The sequence below is a fragment of the Diabrotica virgifera genome, chromosome 4 (assembly GCF_917563875.1).
Source record: "Diabrotica virgifera virgifera chromosome 4, PGI_DIABVI_V3a".
Lineage (NCBI taxonomy): Eukaryota > Metazoa > Arthropoda > Insecta > Coleoptera > Chrysomelidae > Diabrotica > Diabrotica virgifera.
In genome coordinates this window covers 168,539-191,349 of record NC_065446.1, presented here as the reverse complement: position 1 = coordinate 191,349, position 22,811 = coordinate 168,539, and the positions used below count along the sequence as shown (strand labels likewise).

General features: G+C 34.7%; 1 protein-coding gene and 1 long non-coding RNA gene across 3 annotated transcripts in view; one reads left to right on the top strand and one right to left on the bottom strand.

Annotated features, from left to right (window-relative positions):
- Nucleotides 1-15,553, bottom strand: part of LOC114324377 (uncharacterized) — a 56,143-nt gene extending 40,590 nt beyond the window's left edge. Inside the window, exons 1-3 of one of the 2 annotated variants that reach the window (XR_007697654.1) lie at nt 15,277-15,553; nt 14,725-14,980; nt 9,022-9,328 (exon numbers count right to left, since the gene is read on the bottom strand). This is a non-coding gene — a long non-coding RNA (uncharacterized LOC114324377). Of the gene's footprint in view, nt 1-8,828; nt 9,329-14,724; nt 14,981-15,276 lie in introns of those variants that run through there. The other variant, XR_007697653.1, reaches the window with a different exon arrangement.
- LOC114324399 (DNA polymerase alpha subunit B) overlaps nt 1-22,811 on the top strand; it is a 79,129-nt gene that overhangs the window by 42,366 nt on the left and 13,952 nt on the right. Inside the window, exons 5-7 of the mRNA XM_050648992.1 lie at nt 449-719; nt 2,608-2,869; nt 13,999-14,434. Coding sequence (XP_050504949.1) covers nt 449-719; nt 2,608-2,869; nt 13,999-14,434 — 969 coding nt within the window. The remainder of the gene's footprint in view (nt 1-448; nt 720-2,607; nt 2,870-13,998; nt 14,435-22,811) is intronic.

Genomic DNA, 22,811 nt, shown 5'->3' with positions numbered 1-22,811 from the left:
AGTTACATTTTCCTACTTTCTTTTATATATATTTCTATATGCTCTGGGAAGGATTTTAACCCCCCAAACCCACCCCCTCGGTGCGGCACTGTTCCTAACCTAACCTAAACAATAATATTTTAATTAAACCTACCCAAATATTAAACAAAAACCTAAAAGTTTCTTTGAGATAACAGAAACGTGATTTCACCGTGATTGCACACGCAGTGAGGAATTCTCTCACTTGAAGAGGGATGTCACTTCTTTCAAGTATCACAGAGCACACTGACCGCATGAAATATTCTATAACTTTTTCATACCCTCTCATGAACGATGCTAAAGGCATTCCTGGGTGCTCAAGGGTATCGTATTAGTTAAGACGATTTTATTGGTTATAAACAAATATGGTGAGGTATTCCCTCATAGCGCGTGCAATGGCGGGTTAACTAACGAAAGATTTTTTTCTTAGAAAATCCTCAGAAAAATTCTCTCAACGGAAAGATTCCAGATCCGTTCAGAGTCACTTTGGATCTACGACGGCCTCTTTCAAAAGAGAGTCAAATGTGGTTCTGTCGACTAAAGAAGTTGAAGACCATAAAATTTCTGCTGGCGTTAAATATATGTATGAAATAATAGGAAACAAGGCGAGGAGTATGAATAATGCAATAAGAAATTTGGGACATGCTATTTTGGACAATCATGGACTGAATTTGTCACAGGGTCTACTGATAAATCAGATGGTAAGTATACAATTTTTTCTTCTTCTTTTTGTGTAGACATGACGCTGTCTGTTTTTCAATGTGCCTGCAGTAAGTTGTCATTCCATCGTTTTCGTGGTCTTCCCACTGATCGTCTTCCTATTGGGGAACCGCCTCTCGCCATCTTTACTACTCTACTTGATGACATTCGACTTATGTGGCGTTCCATTATACACTTCTGTTGTTTACCCAGTTATTAATGTTGTCTATCTTGCATCTCCGTCGTATATCTGCACATCTATCTCTAATCCGTAGTGTCTTACCATCGATTTTTCGTGTTTTCATCTCTGCTGATTCTAACATTCTTTTTGTCCTTTCTCTATCAGGTCGTATTTCTGCCGCGTATCTCATTATTGGGCTGATGACTGTTTTGTAAACTCTGTCTTTCCGATATTTTTATTTCTCCATATTGTTTCATTCAGGCAACCTGCGGTTCTGTTTGCTTTATTCACCTGATCTTCCACTTCTGTTTCGAGTTTTCTGTAGCTACATAGTGTGATGCCTAGATATTTAAACTCCATGACTTATTCTATTATCTGACCCTCCAGCTCTAATTTACACCTTATTAGATTTGCTGTTATAGCCATGCATTTAATCGTTTTTGGGGAAATTAACATGTTAAATTTTCTAGCGCTTATGTTAAATTAAAATGGTGCAGTATACATTGCAAATCATCTTCACTTTGAGATATTAGTATTGCGTATTGCGTCGTCTGCATAGCAGATTATTTTAAGTTGTTTTTCTCCCATTTGGTATCCTTTTTTAGTTCTTACTTTTTTTTTATTATTTCATCCATGATCAGGTTGAACAATAGAGAACACATGGAGTCTCCCTGTCATATCCCATTTCAAGCTTCAATTGTACTTTGTTCACTTTTACTTTTATTGTGTTGTTCTGGTATATATTTTCGATCGTTTTAATTATTCCTAGAGGTACCTCTCTTGCGTACAATAAATGGATAACGTCCTTTAATTTACCCTGTCAAATGTTTTCTTCAGGTCCACGAAACATAAGTATGCCGGTTTGTTGTATTCTAACGATTTTTCTTGAATCTGCCTCATTATAAAGATGACGTCGGTGCATGATCTTCCCGACCTAAAACCTTCTTGTTCTTCTGCTAATGTTATAATTTTATTCAGTTTGTTTGTTATCGTTATCACTTTGGTCGTTAGTTTTAGTGTTGTGTTTAAAAAATTAATTCCTCTGTAATTCTCCGGGTCCGATTTTCCCACTTTTTGAAGAGAGGTATTAGGATGCTTGATCTCCATTCTTGTGGTATTGTTTTGTTCTATTATTTTTTTATTAGATTTAATAGTTGTTTAGCTAGATCTTGTCCTCCGTACTTTAGGAGTTCATTCGATATTCTGTCCTCTTCTGATGATTTTCTATTTTTTAATTTCCTTAATGCTTCCGTTACCTCTGTTTCTGGAATGTTTATTTCTTCGTTTGTTGTCACTTCAGGTGTTGGTGGTTCGTTATCGTCACCTTTAGCAAACAGAGATCGAAAATAGTCTTCCCAAGTTTCCTTCTGAATGTGTTTCGTTTTTATTAGTTCGTCCATCTCTTTTCTTTGTCCTCTGATTATTCTCCATATTTCCTTTTGTGTTCCGTAGAAGTCGTGTTCCATCGGTTTTGAGAAGCTCTTCCAGTGTTCCCTTTTTGTTTGCCTTACTAAAGTGTTCGTTTCGTTTCTAATTCGTTTATAGTGGTTGTATGCATGTTGTGTTTGTTGTATTGTAAAAGGCTGTCTTCTTTTCTTCACATTTTATCTTCACTTCTTCTTGAACCGTGGGGTTTTCTTTTTTGATATAAGTATTGGTATTCGTTAAGAAATCATTCTAAATCACATAATTATTTTATTTTACAACAGGGAGAAATGGTCACATATGGTAGGATAGTATCCGATTCTGACGGAAGGATTAACTCCCAATCCATACTCCTAGAAGGCACCGACGAAACTAACTTATGCTACACCACTCGTTTAAATCTCAGCAAACTCTCGAGTTATTCCTTATTTCCTGGCCAAGTAATAGCAGCAAAAGGAAACAACGTAAAAAATCTAGCGTTTGTCGCCGAAAAAATTTATACAGACGCTCATTTGGATTCTCCCGAACCGCCACTAGTTCAAAATGGTGAGTATTTTTCTGTGAAATGTTTCTTCTTCTTCACTTGCCACTCCTAACGGAGATTGGAAATTATCATGGCCACTGCGACTTTGTTAGCAGCGCGCCTAAAAAGTTCAATCGGACTACACCTGAACCATTCACATAGATTTCGAAGCCACGATATTTTTCTTATTCCCACACTTCTTTTGTCCTTAAATTTGCCCTGCATGATATTTCTTAAAAGTTCGTACTTTTACCCCTGATAATGTGCCCCAAGTATTCCATCTTTCTAGTTTTTATCTCATTTGCATCTTTTGTCTAAAGTTTGGATTTCTTACGTGTTAGTGACGCGGTCCATCCATGATATTTTGAGAATGCACTTATAGCACCACATCTCGAAATGCTTCGATGTTTTTTATGGTCGACTGTTTTAGTGTCCAAGCCTCAACTGCATATAACAGGGTGGAAAAGACATAACACCGCAGCATTCGTATTCGTAACTTTATGTTGATATCACGATTGCAAAAGAGTTTGCGCATTCTATTAAAGACTGGTCTAGCAATTTCTATTCTGCATTTAATCTCTTTTAACAAAATGTCGAAACCCAAAAGACTCCATCTTTAAACAAATAAATGTTTAAAAATAATAAAATCTTTGGATTTCTTGGTTCGGCAGCAGATTCTCTCTTATACCTATTCCCCATCCTTCTAAAAATTGCAAGGAAAAGGGTGATGAATGTATTTAATCTCTTTTGTTTGATCAGTATCGTCTGTGATCCAAGCACCTAGATATTTATAACGGGACACACGCTCAATCTCTGTATTGTCTATTACAAGATTAGCTCTGATGTTCTTTCATTTCGCGACTACCATAAATTTAGTTTTTTTTCAAATTAATTTTCAAGCCGTAACTGTTACAGTATATATTGAGACTTTGAACGAGATGTTGTAGTTCTACTAGCGTTCCAGATAGGAGAACCGTATCGTCAGCTTACCTTATATTGTTGATCGTTTCACCATTTATTATCAGACCAACATCTTCTTCCGCGAGTGCTTGTTGACAGATGGCTTCACTATACAGATTAAATAAAAATGGCGATAAGATACATCCCTGTCGGACTCCTCGACGGATTTGAATTTCTTCTGTTAGCCTACCCTCAACCTTTACATTTGCTGTTTGATTCCAATTTAGGTTGCATATAACTCGAATATCTCGGCTGTCTATATTTTTGTTTATTAGAACTGGCCTTAGTGGTTCATGCTGTACTTTATCAAATGCCTTTTCCAAGTCAATAAATCAGGTGTAAATTTCTTGATTTATGTCTAAGCATCTTTGTGAGAGAACGTTAATTGCAAACAGAGCTTCCCTTGTACTCAGCCCTTTTCTGAATCCCATCTGAGTGTTACTGATGTCTACGTCTAATTTACTATAGATCCTATTATGGATTATTTTTGAATAATTTTAGAGCATGACTCATCAAAGCTATCGTACGATATTCGTTGCATTCCTTTGTATTTGCCTTTTTTGCAAGTAGTATAAAGGTCGAACGGAGCCATTCCTTAGGTATTATTCCAGTTGTATATACTATATTAAATAGATCTAAGAATATTTTAATAGATTCATCGTCCATAAGTTTGGGCAGTTCTATGGGAATTTCATCAGGACCGGGGGCCTTACCACTTTTCGCTTGTTTGATTGCATATTCTATTTCTCCTCTGATTATATCAGGCCCTGTATCATCTGTGTATTCGTTTGAGATTTCTTGTCTATCTTTGTCATCAAAAAGTTGTGATATGTATTCTGTCCATCGGTTCATTTTCTGTTGTAAATCTGTTATGAGTATGCCATCTGTATCTCTGATCTGACCTGTCTGTGTTGTTCTTCTCCTTCCTGTCATTTCTTTTATCTTTTTGTGTTTAATATCTTACAATTTGATTAGATGCGTTGAAAACAAGTAAGTGGACTTCGTAAGTCCTAGGTTTTCACCCAAAGTAATCGAAAGTAGTACTGGAAGTCAATATTTGAACTCTTCGTGTAACTTTGCGTCGATTGATACGCGATTTCACTAATTTTGAGTATATTATGTACTAAACTTTCAGTCATAATTATTTAAACGGAAATGATTTCGTAGGAGAATTTCCTGGTTGCGAAATTTAAGGGAGTGGTATGGGTGCAGTTCAATACAGTTGTTCAGAGCTGCAGCCAACAAAGTTAAGATTGCTGTGATGGTAGCCAACCTCCGATAGGAGACGGTACTGCAAGAAGAAGATTTCAAAACCGAAACTAAAGATTTAAACTCACCTTTTCAATATGCTTCGATTGATGTGTCACATGTACTATTTCTGCAACTATAATATGGCATATGGCACTTCCGGTTACAACTTTTTAACAGGAAATGATATAAAAACCAAAAGTATACCTTTGTTCTCATCTTGCTTAGGCACGTTGAATGTTATATCGCTTATCTTATTTTATTTTTGAAGTTATACTTCTTTACCGGCGATAGTGGGTGAATTTTTTATATGGTAAAACCTAGCGACCGGGCGCATGCGCATTATAACTTTGTTCTGATTGGATGTTCAAATGACATGTCAAAAATTATTCAATATGGCGGCTGTGGCACAGCTGTAGTTAGATTATTTATGGTTGTTGCGTTTTAAAATTTGTGTGAAAAGAAACAACAAACAAAAGTTAGTTAATAGTTATACTGCCTTTTTAAATAGTTTTCATATACCTATATTTTTGGACTTTTGGACTATTTTGGACAAGGAAAACTCATTCTAATTTGGTAAGTAGTTTTTATTATAATCATATTGTAATTATACATTTGGATTAGGTTGAAATACATACATTTATTTTCTCAAGAATGCGGATTTTAGAGAGAAATCCCAAATTAGGTTCGATTTTTATTTTTAAATTATGATTTTTTGGCGTAGATTTATTTATCTAGTAGGTATGTAATGCTTTGATTTACATACTTAATTTGATTACCAACAAAAGTTCTACCAATCTTCATCTAATATATTGTTTTCTTACTGTTTTTTTATATTTTTATATTTTCTTCCACAAAATTTAAACTACATAATTTAATTTTCAAAACAACTGTCAAACAGTAAAACGTTCAGTTACCGTATTTTTCCACATGATAAATAATGTGGGATTGGACGAGTGAGTCTACGCTTCGATTACGAATCAAAGTGCCACGAAATTCACGGGTTCAATTCCCGATGCAGGTTTTATTTTTTTATGCATGTTATGATTGTAAGTATATTTGTTATATAATTTTTTTTTCAGAAAATACGTACAAATTTTTGCCAACAATTATTATCGTTCAGAAATCATTTTTTCTTTGTGGCATTTTTCAATGTGTTTGTGTGCGTTTTATTCTTTTATTTTTTTAAATTTTTGGTATTGTCTTAAAAATCACATAATATGTAGTAGAAGTATAACTTCTTACGTGCGTACAAAGTACACACACATTCTTGTTTTTTTATTTTTTATTTATTTATTAACGAGATAAACCCAATACATACAAAATACAATAAAGCAGAGCTTTCGTCGTAATAATGAAAATATAAAATTTAGATACATGTAAAACTACAACTAAGTATAAAACACAAACATACAAAATAAAAAGAATATAAAATATTTTTAAATGATGAAAACAATCAATTATAACAGTTAAATCTATTTAATTTTTTTAAATTCAAAATTCAAGACGCCCGAGTTCTTGTTTAATAGAGGAAACTGTGGAACCAAACAGATCTATTAGATGACTAAACTTGTTTCCATATAGGGTCAATCTACTAATTGGTGTATATTGACCATAATTTGTAACATGCCGTTGTTCCTTGAATATTTGTGGATTTCGTGTCAATCTAGCAGGTATATTAAAGTATACAAGACTTAACAATTCTTCGGAGTTAATAACACCAGAGATAATTTTGCAAAAATAACAAATATCCAACATGACTCTTCTGCGTTCAAGAGTTTGCAAATTTAATCTCATTAATATATTGTCATAAGTATAATTTCCAACTGTTAAACCCATCTTAAAAGCTGCAAAACGTAAAAATTTGTTTTGAACCTTTTCAATATTCAGGATTTGATATGCATAACTAGGTGACCAGACATTCCGGTGACTTTAAAACAGTACTTCCTGTTGCAACTCTAAAACCGGAAGTCTGATGTCAAATTTCTCATCTTTAATACTATTCTTGGGCTATAAGCTTTTATTTGACACCTCATTTGTCATTCGATCTGTATTAATAACGGAGGAGTTATATTCGCGGACGGACGGAGAGACCGCCATGCAGTAATGAAACCGGAAGTATATATTTGTTCTCTCCTTGCTGAGAGACATTTTTCTCTAAAATCTTCAAGGAACGTTTGATAGGAAAAAATTATTTTTTTGCACTTTATAATAGTTTAAAAAGAAAACAAAGCAAAATTAGCTATACGTCTTCACGGAAATGGCGGACATTGAATCAATTGATAACGAGAAAAATGTTTATCTTTAATTATGTCAAAATACCAAGGTACATAATAAAGTTAATTAAAAGGTGCAAAATAAGTATCCCCTGTTTTCAACATTTTAATATAACTATTGTTAGTTTGATATTATCTTCTATATGAAAATAAGCCACAATAGTATTCACTATTCAGTTAGGTATGGTTCAAGTGGAAATCGGTGGGACTGCGCATTTTATCAATGAAATTAAATATGTCGCTATGTACAGAAGCCGCTAACGATAAAATGTTTTAACATCGCATTAATCATTGTAAATTAGTCGACGGATATTAGTACAGTAAAAATAATAAAAGACGAGAACTGGATGACAATGATTATAAAGAATAAATTTAAAGTTTTTTCTACTTTAATGACAAAAAAAGGAAGCTCATTAGCAGAACCCAATTCAAAATAATTTTGCACATCATATTTGAAACATTATTTGGTTGAAAGATCTCATTTTTGTTGGCAAAAAAATATATTAATTTGTCTGGACTAAATTACAGTTCTGTTTATCTTAAAAGAGATATCTTACTATCAACATTCACACAGTGTTGCCAAACTAAATTTTGTTATTTTGGGTGTAAATTTTCCCACCGATCTTCGAGGGTACAATACATTAGTCCCAAAATCATAATATAAAAAGACAAGTGGTCATAAAATTGATATTTGTAGTACCTGCTGAACATGTGTTGCAAGCTAGTAAAAGCAAATTCAAGAATTCTTGAAAATTGACTAAACTGCATTGCCAAATCTATCTGCTTATCTGTCATGGCAACTGCCAAAAAAATTTTGTAATAAAATTATTAATATAAAAACAAACAACAAATATTTATTAGTTCATGTTTGTATAAAATACGGGATAATAACAGAATAATAGGAAAAATTAATAATTTTCATTTTTTGGTAGAACAAAAGAGACTTCGGTAGATTTGGCACGAATGCGGTAGATATACCGAAAATCGGTAGCTGTGGCATCGCTGCGAGTGTCTCGGTGGCAGCCGTTGACAGGTTCCTACGTCAGCGGGCGACAGGGTTGCCAAATATAGTTTTTGAAGTTATACTTATTTACGATCGAGAGTGAAATTTTATCACATGCCGGGCGCATGCGCACACAGACAGTATGTATTTCGTTGCTAATCTTTCAAGATATGTATGTATCAGCACAGTCAGCGCAAATAAGTCATATTAAATCATATAAAAGGATATATTAGTGTTCTTAGTAAATGTATTATTTATTATAATTTTTGTGTCTTTGGATTTGTCTTCCTCGGGAATAAGATATTTTATAATAATAGTAAGTATATTTGAAGTATTTTTGTATATGTACTTCACTTGGTCAGCATGTATGAAAAATCTTGTAACCTGTCAAAGCAAAAGGGATATAGCTCAGTGGTAGAGCGCGGTCCCGAATTCAAATCCCGGACGATTCATATTCTTTTTTTTTATATTTTTGGTATCGTTTTAATAAAAAAGTTTTAAAAGTGGTAGGTAAAGAAAGTTAGTTTAATATTTAAATAAAATACAAATAACCTGTTAAGTATATTAATTTCTTTGAAATCATAATAATAGAAGTATAACTTCTTACGTGCGTACAAAGTACACACACATTTTTTTTGTTACAACGTGACTTTATTTCGATAGAATGGTCATAATTTGAATCATATACCTGTTTCTTTCGCTCTCAGGTTTTTCCTGTAACATAGCAACAACTAGATCACCAAATAATCGCTCTGACCTCTTAGTGTCTTCACTATTTTCTAGTTTTTGTCGTTTTCCATTCGGTTTGTTATTGGTGCAGCTTATTGGACATTTTCGCGATGAAGTATCAGCGATTTCGACTAATGTACTTTCGGTTTTAATGTCTTTAGCGAGCTCAAAACTTTGTGAATGATCAGACTTTTTGTATGGAGACGTAGATGACTCCGTTTTCTTTGTATCGGTATTCTTAATTGGTTCAGCAACTGGCGCATTATCTGGAAATAAAAGAAAAAACGTATCATTTTAGTTCAAGAAACTACACTGAGGTGCAAAAAAATCAATCCACTAAAAATTTGGTCATTTTTGAAGTTTCGAATTTCCTAAACCTATTGTTGGATTTAACTGATTTTTTTACCACGTTATAGCCTTATTCATTGAGAATATCATTGTAATAATATTGTTGCTAGACAGTCAAACTGTCATTGTATACCGGGTGTACGAATCAAACTGCCTTTTTCTCAAAGTTCGCATCACCCTGTGGACTATTCTAGCATTTATAAAATACTGAAATTAAAACCTAATTATAGCCCCAGGTTTTCTTAACATTTTGTCTTTCGATTCATTCGCTTATATTGGATAATGAAAAAGTTAGGTACTTTAACAACTGGCCATGTGACTTTATGTGAGCAATAAATTACAACAAAAGTTTTGACAGTTTTGTGGTTTGAAAGAAGATAGAATTTTTAAATGTCAAAGTTCTAAAAACTGTAGAATAGAAATGAATTCCAGTGACGAAGAGTAACAGTTTTTTATTTTTTTATCGTAGATAAAATATTGTATGAAACTGTGCGTGAAGTACTTTTTGCGAACTTACGTGATGTATATAAACATCGCGTGCGTTCGCAAAAATCATACTTCTTGAACTGTTTCATAAATAACTATTTTAGAAGACGATAATAAATACAGAAACGAAAAAAAGTCTATAGTTTGAGTTTTCGTAGAACTCTTAAAATACCACAATATTACATACGGTATTAGTATTTAACTCTAATAGAAATTGTCGATTTTTTTTCGTCCCACTAATTCAATTTGGTGTGAATTCTTAGAAGAATAACGTATTCAAAATTTCAAAATAGAATTTTACCAAAACGTTGAAAATTCGGATGGTCCGGAAGCCTTGTCCGGGACGCCGGGACACAACTTCGTAATTCGGGCCATGTCCCGGATTTTTCGGAATAGGTGGTCACACTTTGTATAATAATAGTACAAGGTACTTACTTTGTTCATCAAATGGTTCTTTCTTATAACATTCACTTTTGTGTAAGGCGTTCATTATTCGTGTTGTTCTTTGTGAGTACATCTCAAAAAAACAATGAAATAGCTATTTGTATAACAAGGGAGGAAAGTGCTACTTTTCCTCCCGAGAATGAAGTTTACTGCCCGACGCGTAGCGGAGGGCAGTAATCATTCAAGGGAGGAAAAGGCACTTTACTCCCATGTTATACATATGGTTTTTCCACCTTCCTCAAATAACAAGTCATTTTTTTATTTTTACTTAATTTATTTATGTAACTAACCAACAAAATTTATTAGAACTAAAACTAGCAAGTAGGTACAATATAACTGTCAACTGTCAAATATAAGTCAAATTATTAATGTAAACATTGTTAAATCAAAATAACAATTTACTGTTTTTTACCATTCTGCAAAATAATTCTGTTTTATAAATAAACGTTAAATGTATAGATACTTACGTAATAGAAAATAGATATTGTACAGGGCGTCAATAAGTTATATTTCATGAATGACGTCACTTTTACTTTTCCTCCCTAGGGAGGAAAAATATTTTCCTCCCTAGGGAGGAAAAGTACAACTTTGCTCCCTACAATCAGGTCCGGAAAAGTATACTTTCGGTAGAGGTAGGTGGAAAAAACAATATTTCTAAACCGGTGTACAATAACCAACGAATCGAATAGACTTATCGATTGAAAACTACTAAATGATGATAAGAATTTGATGAGTATTAGGCCTATCGCCTTTGGTAAATGGGTTTTTACAAATAAAAACGATGAGTGGCTCATTAAATCATTAAACGATTTGTTTGGATTTGTTAAATAGTTTGGTATTCGTAGTGTAAATAGGAAAAAAGTTAGGGATTGGAGCTAATAAATTTACCGCCAAATTCAAATTTACACAGATCCCTGATTTATGAGAGTGCTTACCCGTGTCGGGAAATTGTCTTGTGATCTTTGGAGAACTGTCAGAAGCCTAAAAACGAATGCAACGAACAAAGTAATCACATATTTAATCCCTATAATAGAATGGAGTAACCACTACGAAAAATTGCTTACCGAAAATAGATCAGAATACACAAGTAGGTACCTACGAACCCCCAATCAAGTAACAAAGAAATAGAAAGAAGCATCGATATATCGGAAGAGGAAACAAGGGTACCGTTATTCAGAATGAAAAATGGCCGATCACCTGGTCCAGGAAACATCCCTGTCGAACTTCTGAAAGCAGGAGGCCCTTGTCTGATAAACAGAATTACACAAATTATGAATTGCTGCTGCAACCAAATACAGATACCATCTGAGTGGAAGAAGGCTCATTTAGTGTCTATTTTTAAAAAGGGTAATACAAGAGACCCAAACTGTTATCGAGGCTTAATTGTAAACAGTTCTATGTGCCGCCTGTTTAGCAAAATATTCTTCTTCTTCTTCTTTTTGTATAGACATGACTCTGTCTGTTTTTTCAATGTGCCTCTAGTAAGTTGTCGTTCTATCGTTTTCGTGGTCTTCCCACTGATCGTCTTCCTATTGGGGAACCGTCTCTCGCTGTCCTGACTACCCTATTTGTTGTCATTCGGCTTATGTGGTCATTCCATTCTATTCTTCTGTTTCTTACCCGGTTATTAATGTTATCCACCTTGCATCTCCGTCGTATATCTGTACTTCTAGTTCTGTCCCATAGAGTCTTACCATCGATTTTTCGAAGGGTTTTCATCTCCGCTGTTTCGAGCAGTCTTTTTGTCCTCTCTGTGTCGGGTCGTATTTCTGCCGCGTATGTCATTATTGGTCTGATGACTGTTTTGTAAATTCTGCCTTTCATTTCTTTTCCGATATTTTTATTTCTCCATATTGTGTCATTTAGGCAACCTGCGGCTCTGTTTGCTCTATTCACTTGATCTTCCACTTCTGTTTCGAGTCTTCCGTAGCTAGATAGTGTTATGCCTAGGTATTTAAACTCTATCACTTGTTCTATTATCTGACCTTCCAGCTCCAATTTACATCTTATTGGATCTGCTGTTATAACCAAGCATTTTGTATTTTTTGAGGAAATTAACATGTTAAATTTTCTGGCAGTTATGTTGAATTGGTGCAGCATACGTTGTAAATCATCTTCAGTTTGAGAGCAGATTTGCCAAAACTGGCAAAATTGCTAACTATTTAGAAATTATTAACTATTTAGTAATTATTTTTTTGCCAATTTTACCAAATTGGCAAAATTACTTACTAAAATCACTAGCCAGTTGTGTCTGAGTTTAGCGAACCGACTATACCATCAAAATTTCTATCAATATTCATCAAATAAATTGTTTTCTTACTCTATGTTTTGTTGTATATATTTTAATATTTCTGTCAATTCTAAATAATTTCAATTCAAAATCAAAATATTTTGGTTAAATTCAGAACCGTCAAAAGTTTAAGGTGAATGAATTTCAATACTAACTGCGCTGATAAGCGGGTTCTAACCCCAATGGAAACTTTTATTTTGTTTATTTTTTTTTATACATTTTATGATTGTAAGTTTATTTATTATATAATTTTTTTCAGAAAATACGTATTTAGTTAAAAAATTTTCCTACATTGTTCAGAAATCATTTGTGGCATTTTTCATGTGTTTGTTTGTGTGTGTTTTATTCTTTTATTATTTTAATTTTTGGCACTGTTTTAATAAAATTTTTTGAGAAGTAATATGTATTAAAATTAGTTTAATATTTAAATAAAATATAAATAAACTGTTTAAAGTATAATAATTTCGTTGAAATCATATAATAGAAGTATAACTTCTTACGTGCGTACAAAGTACACACACACACATTCTTTTTTAAGAAGAAATGAGTATTTTTTTTTGTAAAATTATGTTTCGTACGATAATAAATAAGTCCTAATTATCTTTCAAATTAATTTCCCCGACGTTCACATATAAAAAAATGGATATACAGATGGGGTGCACATGCACCCCGCACCGTTGTTTACGTAAGAATCTAAGCACCGTCTTACGAGGGTTAAAGAAGCAATATAGTTCCATAATAAATAATCATTTCGTGGTGAACAGAAACAAGAGCCGTCTTATTTTAGTTAGTTCAGAGAACGCCAAAAGCACTCGTAACTAGTTTCAACTCTTGTTTTGAGTTTCTTCAGAGAGCGCATATTTCATTCTCTCTGGACACTAAAATTTGGGCCGCCAGTCTCGGTCGACAAACGAAAAATCATGATGACATGGATGCCGTGGCGGCATCTACTAAAGACGAACGAAAGTTTGACTTTTAATACATATTAACAATATTAATAATAAAACTTTATTAGAACTAATCTTCCGGTTAAACCATTCGTGGCTTCTAAAAGTTGCAAGCCAACGAATTGCCGGAGGTAAGAAGGCCGAGGGAGATTTATCAGGTTGCATCTCACTACCCGCCTGTCCAGCACGGTATTTGTTGGAATTTTACCGTGCTGAACAGGCGGGTAGTGAGATGCAATCTGATAGATCTCCCTCGATTATCTTAGCACCGGCAATTCGTTGGCTTGCAAATTTAGAAGCCACCAATGGTGTACCCGGAAGATTAGTTCAAATAAAGTTTTATTTTTAATATAGTTAATATTAAAAGTAAAACTTTCGTTCGGCAATATAGTTCCTTTTTAAATACTCTGTTTCATTATAGGTACCATGCAGATAGTAATAGCTGCAGGACCATTCACGTTCAAGGAAAACCTTTCGTACGAACCATTAAACGAACTCATCAAATACATCACGGAACACGAGCCTCACGTGGTGATACTCACTGGCCCCTTTTTGGAAAAGACCCACGACAGCGTCCTGAACGGCAGTCTGACCCAAACGTTCGACTCTTTCTTCGCAGAAGTCATAGACGTGCTGATGAGCTCCATACAGCACAAAGACACTCAAGTGGTTGTGGTGTCCAGTTCGAAGGACGTCCACCATCATCCGATTTACCCGACACCGCCCTATAAAATTACCGAAAAATATAGTAAATTGTTGTTTGTTCCTGATCCGGCGGTGATCGATGTTGATGGGCTGGTGATTGCTGCCACTACAGTCGATGTGTTATTCCATATGAGCAACTATGAATTACATTTGTAAGTACATATTTCTATCTATTGAAACAAGTATGCGATGGACTACCCCAGCTAATTGAAACAATTTTCGAAAATATTCCAATCATCCAAGACAGCCATCGCTACACCCTCAGCTTAGCTCAGTCACTCAGGTGTGTGTTCGTCTTATCCTAATCTTAGAAATGAACTCTGAAAATTTAGAATGGAAGCAAACAAAACAGTACTTTTAACTAATCATGTTTATTGTTCATAAAAATATAATAAAAATATGACTTATATAATTGAATTAACAAATATATTCAAATTCTTACCAGAAACTAACAATTCTGGATTATACTTATGGCTTTTGGCAGCTGATGGTAACTTCTTGATGTTGAATGGTACTGCTGTGGACTTCTTGTAGACCTGGGCAGATGTTGTGGCCCTAGGTCAGTGCACCTGCAGATGTTGGATGCTGTAGTATGGATGTCATGGTCTCACGTTATTTCCCCGTAGTTCCATCACCGGTGAGGTTGGCTTGAAGCTGGAGGCTCCCGGAGGTAGAAAAGTTTATTCTTATCCCAAAAACTATAAGATAAAAACACATATCAAACAATCAAGAAGTTAATAACCAACGTGTGCCGTCTGCCATTCTAATCGTCAGAAAGAGCAGCAGATGACAAGAATAAATTAAATGAAATTTAGATGAGGAGAATAGTTAAAATTTGATTACTAAACGTGCATATATGTACATTAAAAAGATATATTTAAAACTAAAATATCAGAACACATGTTCCGACATTGGGGTTAGGTTAGATATAAAAAACATTAGAAAGACTGTTAGATGGAGAAATGTAATTAATATGATAAGAACAAGAACTCACCCCAAGAGAATGAAAGTCTTGAAATAGATAGTGCCTTATGGGCCCATCTCTTTAAATAGATTTATTTTTCCCTTCCATTTTGATTTTGTGTCAGCGAGTAGGGATGAAGTGTCACTTTCATGACAGTGCGACGTAGACAGTGGCGGGCATGTTCCGTATTGAAAAACAGATACTTACAGAGTAAGAATATATGGGGTACGTTCAGTATGTTCAGTTGATGATTTAAATAAAAAGGGATATATTAAATAGAAGATAATAAAAGAAGATAATAAAAGAGGGCGCCAACGAGTTTTTGACGAAGAAAACTGGTAAAACAAATAGAAGAAAATTATTGTTAATGAAATATTAAAGAAAATAAAATAAAATAATTATTTAAAAATAAAATATCAAAGATGTGACGTTTGTAACGTTACACTATCTATATAAGGATTTTTACAGCTGTCTCCGCCTTCCTTATTTCAACCAATGTTTCCAGTCGTTTCTGTTATGCCATTCTCCGTCTCTAAGGTCTCGTATTTCCATCGTCTCGTCCACTTCATCCCTCCATGATCTTCGAGGTCTACCTTTTCTTCTCTTTTCTATTGATCCTATCCAATCGAAATCTTTGATATCCACTTTGTAGGTCTGCTCTTCTGACATGTCCATACCAAATTAAACTTTTTTCTTTGATGTAGCTGATGATGTCTTGTTCTTGTGCCATCCTTCGTTTTATCTCCTCATTTCTAATGTGATGTATTCTTGTCACTCTGCAGCTTTTTCTCATGAACTCCATTTCAGTTGCTGTGATTTTGGACCTGTTTCGTTTATTACCCAATTCTCTGCTTCATAGGTCATTATACTACGTACCAAGGTGTTATATATTCTCTTCTTTGTATTTCTGGAAATCTGTCTATCCCACAGTACCCCGGTCATTTGTTTAATACAATTTGTTGTGTCTGTGCTAATCTGCTGGTTATCTCTTGCTCGGTGGTTCCATTCTTTGATAGTATGAATCCTAAATATTTGAATTTTCAGTGCCGTTAATTTCCCTATCATCGTCCATTTCCAAGTTTCTTGTTCTTTTGTTAAGTATTCGGTCTTTGCTAGGTTTATTTCCAGTCCATTTTTTGTGTATTTCTCTTCTAATTTTCGGAGCATATAGGACAGATCTTCTTCATCTTGAGCCGTTACCACTTGGCATCTGCAAAACTTAATGTGTACAAGGAGTTGTCCCCGATTGGTATTCCCATCCCTTCACATTTTCTTTTCCATGGTTTTAATATTTGTTCTAAGAATATCTTAAGCAGTGTCGGAGATGCAGAGCATCTCTGCAATAAGCCTTTTGTGGTTTTAAATTCGTTGAAGTATTTATTGCCGGTTTTAACTCTTACCCTGTTGTTGTAAAGGTTTTTTACGGCCTCTATTAACCTCTCGAGTTATTCCGATTTCCTTCATCGTGTTCCATAGTAGTTTTCTAGGAACCGTGTCATATGCCTTTTTTAAATCAATGAATGCCATGTGTACTGGTCTATTTTTTGCAATTTTTTTCTCAATTAATTGTTGGAGTCTATAATATGTGGTCTATGCCTTCCTCCCGTGAACCCCGTCTGATTTTATTTGAGATAGATTTTTCTAAACGTGTTAAAATATACAAGGTGAGACAGATAAAGGGCCAATTAGAAATATCTCGAGAACTAATGGTAACCAAATCCTGAAAAATTTAATTAAGAGGTTGTGAAGAGTGAATTCTTTAATGAAAATATTTTCATCTATTTCTTACTTCCGGTTATAGCGTTTTTTAAAAAGGGGCATTTTTATATTTTTACATTTCCGAATTCTCGATGTCTTTTTTCTTAAAATATGGTTTTGTAATATTATACAGGGTAGAAAATACTCAGACGACTGGAAGAAAAGTATAGTATGCCCGATCTATAAAAAAGGACACACTCCAGTGCAAAAACTACCGTGGAATTTCTCTACTATGTACAGCATATTATAAAGTCATCATCATCACGTAGCGCTACAACCCTGGGTGGGTCCTGGCTTACTGTATAACTTTTTTCCAATTTGTTCGGTTTTCCATCAACTCCTCACGTATATTATGAACCAGTAGCGGCTCCAACCACTAACAGAAAATATTATTGGAGAGTATCAGACGGGCTTCCGACAGGGAAGATCACACTGGATCAAATCAAGCAGATCTTGAGCAAATCATGGGAACACGATATTGATGTTCACAACGTGTTTGTAGACTTCAAACAGGCATACGACTCAGTCAAAAGGAACAAACTATACTATATATTGGTTGAATTGGCATTACCACACAAGCTAATTAGACTCATTCAAGCCACAATGGATGAAACTCGAGCATGTGTACGAATACAAATCACTGGGCAAACTTTTTCAAAATATCGCAGGGACTGAAACAGGGAGATGGGCTGGCCCCAACATTGTGTTTAACCGGACATCTTGGATATTAGTGCACCCTAATATGTCTGTGTAGATTTTGGCATTGGATCCGACCATCACTTGTAACACCGTTGCCGTATCCTCTATTTTTTCATACTATCACGTTACAATTTTTTGTGATATTATACACGAACGGGACACCCTCAAAAAGCGCTTAGTTTTCGAGATACTGACCACGGAGGGGTGAATGGCTAATTTTATTCATACTTTATATTTTCGAGGGTGCTGAAAATGAAAATGAGATTTATTTTGAATTTTATGTGGGGGAACATTGTCAAAATCCCAATTTTAACCTAAAAATAAAAAAAAAATGAAATCACGTTTTTTGCGTTTACCTCGTTACAACTCTGTTGCATTTTAATATATTTTTCTGAAATCTTTACAGTATATAGCTCTAACATTTCTGAAGACAAGCATACCTGCTTTAAGTTTTTATTCTTATCATGATAAAGTTTAAAATTTAGCTTCTTAATCACATTTATTTGAAAGTAGAGAGTACAAAGAAGTTTTCTGCTAAGTTTTAGATCAAAATGATATATAGAAAAAAAAAATAGTGCAACTTTTAATGTCGACATTAGAAATCCCCAATATAACGCTTATTTTTTGAGGGACAGACAATCTAGGTCTAATTTCTCACCTTAAGGCCGGCCGTTGTATGAAAGAGAGGTCCCCAAGTCGCAGTGCAACAGAGAGAAAAGATTCTTTCCCGAGAGATGCTGCCTCTATCGGAGAAATAACGCAATATATATCTAAGCGAAGCGCGGACTCCAGACTTTATAGTCAGCTGATAGTTTAGTTTCAGTACAGAGAGGTATGCAGGTGCGGTCTCGCTAAGATGACTCGAAATCGTTTTATATATGAGGTGCGAACTTTTCATTTTCTAGGAGGTTTAAGGACGGGTTCTCGCTGAAAATTTTACTCGGATAAATACTGTGCTCGTATCTCGTGGTAAAATCTAAACCAAAAGTATTGGAAAAATCTATTTCGCATATTGGTTCATCATAGTTTGTTACCTACTTCTTATGTCCCAATATTATAAAATTATACCAGGGAACAACAATTATATCACTCAAATTTGTCTAATTGTCTAATTTAGAATGAAAATGTAATTAATGTTTAGAACATTTAATGAAAGCTTATAACCAAGGATGGTACTAAAGATGAGCAATTTGGTCCGTCGGTCTGCCTGACCGCGAATATAACTCCTCCGTCACTGTACCAGGTAGAATAGCGAATGAGGTGTCGAATGAAAGCCTATAATCCAAGGATGGTACTAAAGCTGATAAATTTGACCAAGGCTGTCTGTCCATCTGTCCGTCCGACCGCGAATGTAACTACTCCGTCATTATGCCAGGTAGAATGACAAATGAGGTGTCGAATGAATGGTTATAATCCAACGATGGTACTAAAGATAAGCAATTTGGTCCGTCGGTCTGCCTGACCGCGAATATAACTCCTCCGTCACTGTACCAGGTAGAATGACAAATAAGGTTTCGAATGAAAGCTTATAACCGAGGATGGTACTAAAGATGAAAAATTTGACCAAGGCTGTCGGTCCATTTGTCCGTCCGACCGCGAATGTAACTTCTCCGTCATTATGCCAGGGAAAATGACAAATGAGGTTTCAAATGAACGATTATAATCCAACGATGGTACTAAAGTTGAGCAATTTGGTCCGTCGGTCTGCCTGACCGCGAATATAACTCCTCCGTCACTGTACCAGGTAGAATGACCAATAAGGTGTCGAATGAAAGCTTCTAACCAAGGATGGTACTAAAGATGGGAAATTTGACCATGGCTGCCTGTCCATCTGTCCGTCCGACCGCAAATGTAACTTCTCTCCGTCATCATGCCAGGGAAAATGACAAATGAGGTTTCGAATGAACGATTATAATCTAACGATGGTACTAAAGATGAGCAATTTGGTCCGTCGGTCTGCCTGATCGCGAATATAACTCCTCCGTTACTGTACCAGGTAGAATGACAAATGAGGTGTCGAATGAAAGCTTATAATCCAAGGATGGTACTAAAGATGAGCAATTTGACCAAGGCTGTCTGTCCGTCGGTCCGTCCGACCGCGAATATAACTCTTCCGTCACTATACCAGGTTGAATGACAAATGAGGTGTCGAAGTTGAGAAATTTGACCAAGTACTTCCGGTTTTACAAATGGGACCGGAAATACTGTGTTAAAGTCACCGGAATAGTAAAAGTGATATATTATTCGACGAGCCTTCGCAAGGCGAGAACAAATATATACTTCCGGTTTCATGAGTGTCTTTCCGTCTGTCCTCCTACATACAACTCCTCCGTATTAATACAGATATAATGACAAATAATGAGGTTTCGAATAAAAGATTATAACACAAGGATGGTATTAAAGATGAGTAATTTAACATCGGACTTCAGTTTTAGAGTTGCAACCGCAAGTATCTGTTTTAAAGTGACTCAAAGTATGGTATGAATGTAAATGCATATGATCCAAAATTAGTAAAATCGTATATGAATCGACGCAAAGTTACACGAAGAGTTAAAATATCGACTTCCAGTTCTACTTTCGATTACTTTGGATGAAAACCTAGGACTTACGAAGTCCAATTACTTGTTAACACATGCTCTTGTGAACATGAACGGAAAGAAATAACACGAGTAGCGTTCATCAGCAAATCATCAACGGCTGATAGCAAAACTCTACGAAACTATATATACGTTATAGTCTAAGATCCGAATATAGGTCGACCTGCACCCATCTGCTTTCCGGATGAGACATTTTTTTATTAAATTTCATACATAGACAAAAACGACTTGCATGGCTTGCCTATCAAATTCGTGTCATAGCTATCCTTAAGGTGGGGTGAGCTTAGAGTTTGAAATAAATATTTCAAGCATATTTTTTTGAATTTTTTTTTAACTTATAATAGAATTCTTAAAATCCCATTGACTGATCGGGTCACAAATGAGGAGGTCCTTACAGAAGAATGGGGAAAAACCGAGACCATCAAATCTCAAAAGTTGGAATACTTTGGACACATTATGCGAAATGAATCCAGATATGCCCTCCTACAAGCCATTCTCCAAGGAAAAATATTTGGAAAGCGAGGTCCAGGAAGAAGAAGAACATCCTGGTTAAAGAACCTCAGAACCTGGTTCAACTCAACATATGTGAAGCTTTCCTGCATTGCTGCAGATAAAATAAAGATTGCCATGCCATGGAGATCGCCAACATTCGTCACGGACAGGCACAGCAAGAAGAAGAGGATAGAATTATTTTATTTTTAAATTAAATAAGCATATTCACTATAATCGTTGATTGATATATTGGACGGCCTCTAATATCTCAATCAACGCTATAATTCAATGAATTAAAAAAAAATAAGGAAAAATATTAAAAAATAAGCCAACGCTCAGTGAATCATGTGAAACGAAAAGATCAAAAATATTTTATTAGCTTTATGAGTATTATGAGTTTATCGAGCATAAATCTGTCGAGTTTTTTCAGTTATAACGATTTTTGACTTTTTGGTATTACTCAGAAGTCAAAACAACCAAATTTTTGCTCACGAATGGGTGAAAATCAACATATTTATTATAATAAAAAATAAGCACAAACAAAAAAAATTGTATGTGCAATTTTTGTATGCACGTTAAAAATTCGGTTAAAATTCACATTCTTATTCCAGTCAAAACACAATAATTAACAAGTCGCTGATGTGGCATTTCGATCATCGACCGAGAAACACATTAAATTTTTATTACTGGTGTTGATAACGTGAACGGTATCAAATATCACATCGTGGGCAGCTGTATTGATTTTAAATAATAAAAAATGTGGCAGAGTCTCGAAGAGTTATAACGCCATTGATGATGATGATGACGAAATACTTTTGAAATTACAAAAATGAATAGGTTTTTTTGTATTACAATCAAGATTATCGTTTTCAGGACAAGCAATTATCATCACAAATAGGATGTTTTGAACAGGGTTATTCAAAGCAGAGTGCTGCATGCACGATTTTTGAAAGAACTCACAATTGGAATTCGATATTTGGTAATCGAAATTACAATTCATGCTTAAATTTATTGCTAATCACTATTTTCGTACCAAAAACCGGTTTAATGGCGATTGGTATAATAGCCCTATCTATACCTATAGCCCATCTGCACACTAATGGAACGCAGATTCAGATAGAGCGCGTTAAACAGTCTTGCTACCTGGGAACTATTATAAATATTGAGCAGTAGAGCAAAAAAGTTGAAAATGGTGGAGGTATTTAGCATCAACGGTTCTCCTTTAAAATCAATATGACGGCTAACCCTTCAGCGGAATTCAGTCACAATTTTAAATTTACACCACTATTGACCTCCCCTAAATGTTAGAATTATAAAATTTGGGGCAGCTCGGAAACAAGATTCAATTCAATATTTATGCTCCCCCACCCCTTTTTAATATATTCCCGCTAACTCGGAAAATATCAACCGCACGAAAAAAATTGTCAATAAGAAATAATTGTAGGAAATCATATTTGAAACAATTTTAAATATTCGTAAAAAAAAATGAAAGAGATCAAAATTCAAAATTATGTAAAAGTTAATTCTATCTACTAAGTTCTATTTTTGTATTATAGGTACCTACATTTTTGTCGTAAAACTCATAATTAACGAGACAATTCAATAGTTATGCTCTAACTCTAACCTCTAACTGTCACTATTTCCCCCCCATAACTTGGAAAATATCGACATCATAAAATAGTTATTTTCCTAACTAGTGCGGAAAGTGATAATTTCACGCACGAGACTGCCGTTGACCCGAACGACGCGATAGCGGGCGAGGAACACACTTTCCGCACGAGTTAGGAATAATATTTATTCTATGGCCGTACGTTTGGAAAAAGCCACAAAAAATAGAGTTATATCGATTTTTATTTAGAAGTGAAAATACACAAATCAATTATTTGACAAGGTTGTCAAAAACAAACTTTCAATATTAGTTTATTGCATGTATTATAATATATTATAATGCAATATTACAAGGTATTTTACTTTCCCGCACGTCGTGCGTGAAAGTGCAACTTTCGGAAACGAAATGCG